This window comes from Lupinus angustifolius, chromosome LG13, assembly GCF_001865875.1.
Source record: "Lupinus angustifolius cultivar Tanjil chromosome LG13, LupAngTanjil_v1.0, whole genome shotgun sequence".
NCBI classification, from domain to species: Eukaryota; Viridiplantae; Streptophyta; class Magnoliopsida; order Fabales; family Fabaceae; genus Lupinus; species Lupinus angustifolius.
This window is the reverse complement of record NC_032021.1, coordinates 14,586,710-14,594,454: the sequence shown is the minus strand read 5'-3', so window position 1 is coordinate 14,594,454 and position 7,745 is coordinate 14,586,710. Positions and strand designations below refer to the sequence as shown.

At 33.9% G+C, this 7,745-nt stretch overlaps 1 protein-coding gene across 1 annotated transcript; it reads right to left on the bottom strand.

Moving 5' to 3' along the window:
• On the bottom strand, positions 2,573-7,481 carry LOC109325874. The gene is made up of 2 exons (XM_019558471.1): positions 7,027-7,481; positions 2,573-3,916 (listed from the first exon to the last, which is right to left on the bottom strand). Exons 1-2 carry the CDS (start codon positions 7,399-7,401, stop codon positions 2,708-2,710), a joined length of 1,584 nt encoding a protein of 527 aa, XP_019414016.1. The 5' UTR covers positions 7,402-7,481; the 3' UTR covers positions 2,573-2,707.

The window sequence follows — 7,745 nt, the reverse complement described above, 5'->3', positions numbered from 1 at the left end:
ACTTTTATAACATCATTCCAATATGAAAGAGTTTGACAAAAGTTATTAACTAGAATAACTTATTTGCTTCATCATGAGGTTTAACAATTCCTCTTTTCAAGAAAAAAAAGTCTACTATCACTACGTACAAATTAGAAGGTCAATCCATAATATATATATAAAATGCTGTCATATTTTCATTCATAATAGAGATAGAGACGAATGCATCAAGTAAGTCTTTCTTCTTCCTTTCTTCCCCTCCAAAACCAAAATTACAAACAGACTCTTAAGGAATGGATGATGTCTCGCGATATCATTGATCCGGTATATATAGTATTTCAAGTAAGATCAACAGGCACAATGATAAATAAAGTATAGAGTATTTCAAGTGTAGTTGTATTTTCTTGTGACCACAGTCCTACTCAATAAAACTGACCTTGTAAAATTCACGAAGATTATGTAGTTTAAAAATTGTATTGACTGCTTCAAATTTGCTTTGTGATATGAAATTCATTGAAAAGTAAAACAACTTTCATAGATGGAAACCAAATAGAGAGAATGAATTTTCTCTATCAAACAAGAAAAAAATATTGCAACCAGTACATGGAAACAAATCATTAGTTAAAACTAACAAAGAATATGATAAGAACCATAGTCCATTCCTACAATTGTGATTCGTCACTCCACGTGGATCAATTGCGATTGGTCAGAAAAATACTAAATAATTAAAATTCTAACTTAAATATATTTTAATCAACCAATTATAACAATTAATGACACATGATATAACACCAAATTATGGATAATAGATGTACTCTCATATTTTAGTTCATTTTTCAATCATAGACCATTATTAATAGATTTCATGTTATGAGGCTTTTTAAATTTCATTTCAACACTGATTTACAATAGAATTGTCATGCCACCCTTAGTAGGACCAAACTCTGGATTTTACATTTTTATGAGTGATTTTAGAATCAAATGTCTAATATGTAAAGCTTGCTATCTCACCCAAATATGAATACCCAGATCGAGTTTTACAATGATGTTCAACATGGTGGTATTGGGTCAATGAGTCATTGTTTTGATGTATGAATTATTTTGTAATTAAAAGATTATTTTTGAATTTAATGTGATCTAATATGGACTAATATATTGTGGTGTAATTGCAGCAGTCACCACAACTACAATATTATGGTCGTATTACATGATGCGGTTATAATTTGAACCAGTTTATACTCCAAATTTAAAAAAAACAATATTATACTTAGTTAAACAAAATGTTACAAAATAAGTTCAAAACATAATCAAATAATATATCAACAAAAGCACATAAATAAATTTAAAATTTAATTGAACAACTGTTTTCTTAGAATATAAGCTCAGAAATAGAAATATAACCATAGTGACAAATAATTGGAAAAGAATTGAAAAGCAATTGATTTTAGTTTCAGCTCAGCACTAGTTGTTTTTAGAAAATATTTTTTATTAACTCAATTGATTTATCATGTTCAATCATTCAAATCATTGGTTTTAGGTTTTTAAATATGAATAAATATATCTACCATATTCACTTACTTATTTGGGAGTATAAATAAACAATGAAAAAGAAGTGTCCAAAATAAAGCACATCTCTAATGGGTTAAAGGGAGTTGAATATTAATTAATAAAATAGTTAAAAGTAGACAGATTAAAAATACGTAAAAGTAATTGTAATTTCCAAATTTATCAAAAGAAATACTAACATTTCAAAGTTAACGCTTCATTTATTATTATGAAAAATAAGATATTTATTGGAATATATATGGAGTAATAAAATGATAATGTATTAATCAGCTAAAGAATTAAATTGTTATATTAAAAACTAATAAACATACAATTAGACGTAAAAATAAATCATAAAAAATATATTTTATATGTTTGAAATTATTAATTGACTTACCATAACTAAATCTAAATTTAAGACATTATTTGTCTCTTTATTTTAGGGTCATGTTAGTAAATGCGATAGGATCCAAAATAATTAACTTTATATTTTCAACATATCCTGAATGAGATTTACGTAGAAGATAATGATAATTAATACATGAATGATAAGTAAGTCATATATTAATAATATAAAAAGTCTTTATCCGATCAAGAGAACATTGTTTTTCATTCATACATACTCAACTCGTTTCACTCCTAGTCTTAAATGAAATCTTAAGCTTGAGTCATTTTGAAGCCTCTTACCACATACTCTAATGAATCTTACCATAATTACATCTTGTGACATATTACATATATTTTATTTATAGATGTATATGATGATATATCAATTATATAAAAGTTTTAACCCTATAAACTACAATGTTAATGTTCGTTTGCGAGTTAAGTTTTAGAGATAAAAGAATGTTTCAATATTATCACATGAATTGTGGAGAGTGTTTGATGTGTCCCATAATGATCACAATTAAAAAGAATAAAGCATTTAGGCAAAACAACAGATTCAAGGATAATATGTTTCCAACATCTGTATACCTAAAGAATCACATGACCTCAACCTTGTACAAATTCCACCTCTGTTAGTTCAAACCCGTGTCAAAATAAGCCCGAAAATTGTAACCGGAAACTAAACCTTAAACCCTAAACGATTAGCACGAGAAAGTACGAAAATGAAATTAAAAATAAAAATAAAAATATGGCAGTATCTTCATTGGCCATGCTAAATAACTAAGATGTGGGAGTTTCAGAGCACCTTTTTTTCAGTTTCAGATCTTCCATCTGTAGTTTGGGTGTCATTACTTAGACCAGCGATGGTGGCATTCAACTCCGGTGGGGCAGATAATGGCTGAATTTTTGTTTCGCCGACACCATTTAGATTTTCACTGTCAACATGAGCCGTGGATCCCGAGACTTGTGTCTGTGACAAATTCTGAAGGTGATCATGACTTGATCCAGCCACTGTTTGTATCTGACCGGCCACGGGGCCTGATGGTAGCGCTACTGCCGGTACTTGGACTTGCGATAGTACAGATTGTACAGTCATCAAGAGCTGAGCCAAAAGGAGCTGTGGATCACTAACACCTTGATGGACTAGAGAATTATTTGAATTTGACAGATCATTTGCATTGGGTGGGTTATGTTGCGCCGCAGCTTCTAAATTAACAGCTTGGTGGCCATGGACACGCTTGAAATTTGACATGTGCTTTTTCCCGATCATATGACTGTTATAGACAACCTGGGATTCACACTTAACATTACACAACTCACATATAAAAGATATTGCCTGCTTCGGTTCCACTGCTATTCTTGAACCATCATTACTCCTCATGTATTTACTTCCTCTACCTCGTCTCTTATTCTTTAAGCCACCACGTCCGCGTCCAGCAGAGTTGTTATCGGGTTCCCCCACAGGTGCTTCAGCTAGAACTTCGGAAGTCCCTCCGACGATATTCTGCAGCTCAGTTTCATCCTTGGGATTGTCTGTCTTAGATTCCTGAACACTCTCGGGCTGAATTGTTAAATTCAATTCAGAAGTAGAAATCTGTCCGCTCAGTTGTCCATTAACAGCTTTGCGTCTTTGTAATTCTTCATGCACTAGAAAATTCTTCTTATGTCGCTTTCCATTTATATGCTGCTGCAGCATTTCTGGACTATTGCACTCAGCCTTACAAATTTCACACCACAGCTTAGCCGGTGGCAGCTGCAGCTTTGCGGTCGGTGCTTGTGTTGGATCAGGTAATGAAACTTGTCCAGAGATTAATGATTCAGGTTGCACAACCGAAGTGCCTTCAGCAGCAGGTGCCTCTGCTACATTAGATGGAAAGTGTCTACCATCACCAACAACCCGGCCACGTCCCCCACGGTAAGGAGCTCGACCTCGGTGGTTGAAATGGCCACGGCCACCCCTTCTACCACCCCTATGACCTCTACCTCTGTATTGAGAAGGCCCAATCTGTAGATAAGCATTCAAATATGAGCTCAAACATATATAATTATGAAAGGCAATAAGATCGACATTTTGTTAAAAATCCGTTCAGCATAATCTTCACATTTAATGCCTGTGTTTGTCAATGGACATTTTAACAATGCTCTACATAGATGTGAAAATGAACAACGAAAAGGAAAAGCAACTTCATAATTCAATTATGCACTTTGCTCCATTATTATAATAATCCAAAAACACTGACGAAGGAAGAAAGGAAGTCAAACATAAACTATACCTAATACAAATGAATTAGAGAAAAGATTTCTTTCCTACTAGAGATATAAAACAATTAGCATGCCTTCACTAATAGCTTAAGCTTTTGGTAGAGCCGGTTCATGACATGGTATCAATGCCTTTGTGACCAAGCGGTCTAGAGTTTGATCCGTGCACCACCATTCTTCAAATAAAAAGATGAATTTCAACACAGGTGAGCTTGTGCATTGTCCACAGTTTAAGCCCAAAGTTACATGAGATGGCATGTTAGTTACATAAAACCATTCATTCCCTTCACCTAACAGTTTATGCTTTTGGGAGAGTTGGCTTGAGAAATTCCCCTTAACTGTAGGGCACAACATGGTTACTCAAAAAGGCCAAACAGTTAAGCGAAACCAAAAAGAAGTCGGTCAACGTGAAAATTGTACAAGTCTCATACAAACCCAACAATCTGAACCAGCAAACAATTCTTTCTGAAGAGAACATTTGCAAGCGTTAACCTTGCACCGACATCAGCTCAAAAGCAACCAGCAAGGAATCACCACCAAGCAGCATTAATGTGGCAATAAAAATATGAGCAAAATTAGCTTAACAGCATATGTAATGCAATTGTTGCCGTTATCTGGTCACGTTAGGGAGCTCTAGACAAGTTTGCATAATTCTCAAAATCTTCTGAAAGTTTAAGATGATAAGCTGAGTATTTGATACCTATCCAGTATCTGACCTTTTGTTCAGAGAACGTCCCGACCTGAGGGAGCACAGCAAGATATTCTCTCCAAAAGCATAAAAGTTAAAGGAAAACTAGTTAAACACAGAGAAAGTATATGCTATCTAGCAGCAACTATACCGAACAAAATCAAGGAGGAAAAAAACACATCCAAGAACGGTTTAACTACGATTCCATGTATCTTAAGTAATCTCATTTCAGCTAGACAGAAGGAAATTGCCCCAACTTAAAAGCGAAAGCTGATTGAATAGAATTGGATACACCTCTTTCATTTGATCTTGGAATAGCTACATCAGATGTAGAGCACATATGGTGGACATAAACCTTTTCAAATCCAAAGCCTTTATATGCAAGGAACATGACAAAAGTCCATACTGGATTTCCTTCCAATAATCTCATTTAGTCCGACAAGCACATTAGTAAAGGAACCTTCCAAGTATTCAATCGTCGTTGTAGCAAGTATATAGCCTTCATGGTCGACCCCCGGCATAAAACCAAATTGATTTTCAGTGATATTCGTCTCTTGTCTCAACCTCAGCTCAACAAAATTAACTAATATATTGTTTTTTTTATGTATAATAAATTCACTTATATATTGTTAAATCAACGACACAATTAAGTCTTACAGGAAACGAAGGGGATTTAACAATCCTATTGTTGTACATTTTTAAGTATTGAAGTCTCACATTGGTCCCAGTATGAGGGGGATGAGCTACTTATGATTACTTGGGCACCCTCCCCCGAAGTTTTTGAAGTGGAGTTAGACCCAGTTATTCTAATATTGTATATTACATCTAGATTTTAATTTTTAACATTCCGGGCTATTAACATATCACTGCTTGAAAATGACTTTAGTCTGAACACATAAAAATATGAAACTACAAGTTCAGTATGATAATGCCATCAGTACATGAAAATTTAAATGGACAAGGGAAAGAAATTTCAATGCAAGATGAATATAAGAACCTCCAATACAAGCATTAAAAAGAGCATAAGAACAGAAAGATGAAAGCTAAACACACTCAAGGCATTAGTAACAACAACAAAATAAAACAAGTTTTCAAGATCAGCCAGACAATCCGCAAAAGAGAGTAGTGAAGCACCATGAGTCACTCATTTCAGAGCAGCTTCTAATTAACAAACAGTAAGTTATGCACATACAAGTACCGATGCAAGATACAACACCAGTACGACCCAGAGACATGGCATTAAGATACATCATACATGTATAGCAAGACATAACATATAGAAGAATATATGTTATCATCTCATACGACATTACAAAAACATACAGCAGCATCATAAAATATCATATGCCAGATTGAACTCAAAAATGGATATAAGTCATAAGAGCATCGAGTCCATCATTAGCTCCCATTTTTTTCAACATCAATGATAGCACAGACGCAGACTCAGTAGAAGACTAACATTTATCTTATAATTGGAACTCATATCGACAATATATATAATATACACACACATACCTAAAAGATGCAGGATAGCCTTCTTTGAAGGTGCCCAAGCAGTATATTTCCGACACCATTGTGATAGCCACTTTAAGAGTTATACTATATATACAACATTCTTAGACTTCACTGTGTATATTTATACCCCAACCATAGTTTCCAATTGTGGCTGCAGTCAAATCACCCTACAACTACAATGTAGTTCTGAATCATTGTGATGTGGCCACATTGAACTATATCAAGACCGCAAGTTGCAAGCCGCGTCAGATTAAAAGACAATTTTCAAACCATTAAAAAAAATTCACACCACAACAGCCGCAATCCATATCGTGACGGACAAAGCCACAACTACCACCAAAATTTGAAAACATGACTCCAATGCTTATTTATATTTTTTTAGCTTCTAATCTCATCACAACACAAAGCAGCAGGAAAAAATGACACCATAGAGTATAAGGCATTCAATCCAATTTCATCCAAATAAATTTTTCCTCGTTTTAATCATTGATCCTTCATTCACAAACTATAGCAATTAACCATGACAATTTTGACAACATAAAAAATTTCAAGAAAATAAAGATCAAAGACTTACCCATCCACTTCCAAAATTTCATCATCTACATAATTAACCTAATTCTAAAACCCCAATCAGTTAAAAATTAAAACTTTACCTGTTCATACATCACTGGCAACACCCCATCTACATTCCCTGCATATTGAGAAAGCTGTGTCAAATTTCCCACTACTACTCCTGGGTTCAACAACCCGGCATCTGACGCACCCTGAACCGGGTTCAGCTGCTGGGTCTGTGAGGATCCAGCAGAATGATCCGGTTCAGGGGCGATTGCGACACCGGGAGGGTGGACCAAGATTTGGTCTTGGTAGTATTGGTTTTGTTGCTGATTATTATTATTATTGTTATTATTATAGTCATGATGATGATGATGATAATATTGTTGTGATGATGGATCATATGCTTGCATTTGAGATGGGTCATACTCATGATGATGATGTTGTTGTTGTTGTTGGGAGTTGGAAGAATCCATGGGTGTAAATGTTGTTGTGGGAGGGATAGATGAGAGGGGAAAGTGTAAGGTCACATAATAATGTAAGATAAAGGACTACCTAACCCTAATCTATTTCATTTTATTTTCACTAAATTTCCACTTTCATTATTATTAAAAATTTATGTGTATTTTGATTCGATAAAAATATAAATTCTAACTATTATTTATAAAAAAATCATGAAAGTGAATCAAATTTGTGTTGTTAATTTTGTTTCTTATATTCGGATGTACTAAAAAAAATATGATTAATTTGACCAATATTTTTTGAGTATTTAGCATTTTGGAATTTTTCAACTTTACATGGTCAATTTGGTAATTGTAAA

Coding starts and splice junctions, on each gene's coding strand:
- LOC109325874 (XM_019558471.1), bottom strand. CDS start 7,401: ATGGATTCTTCCAACTCCCAACAACAACAACAACATCATCATCATGAG. Junction 3,917..7,026: donor TGCCAGTGATGTATGAACAG/GTAAAGTTTTAA, acceptor GCTTATCTACAG/ATTGGGCCTTCTCAATACAG.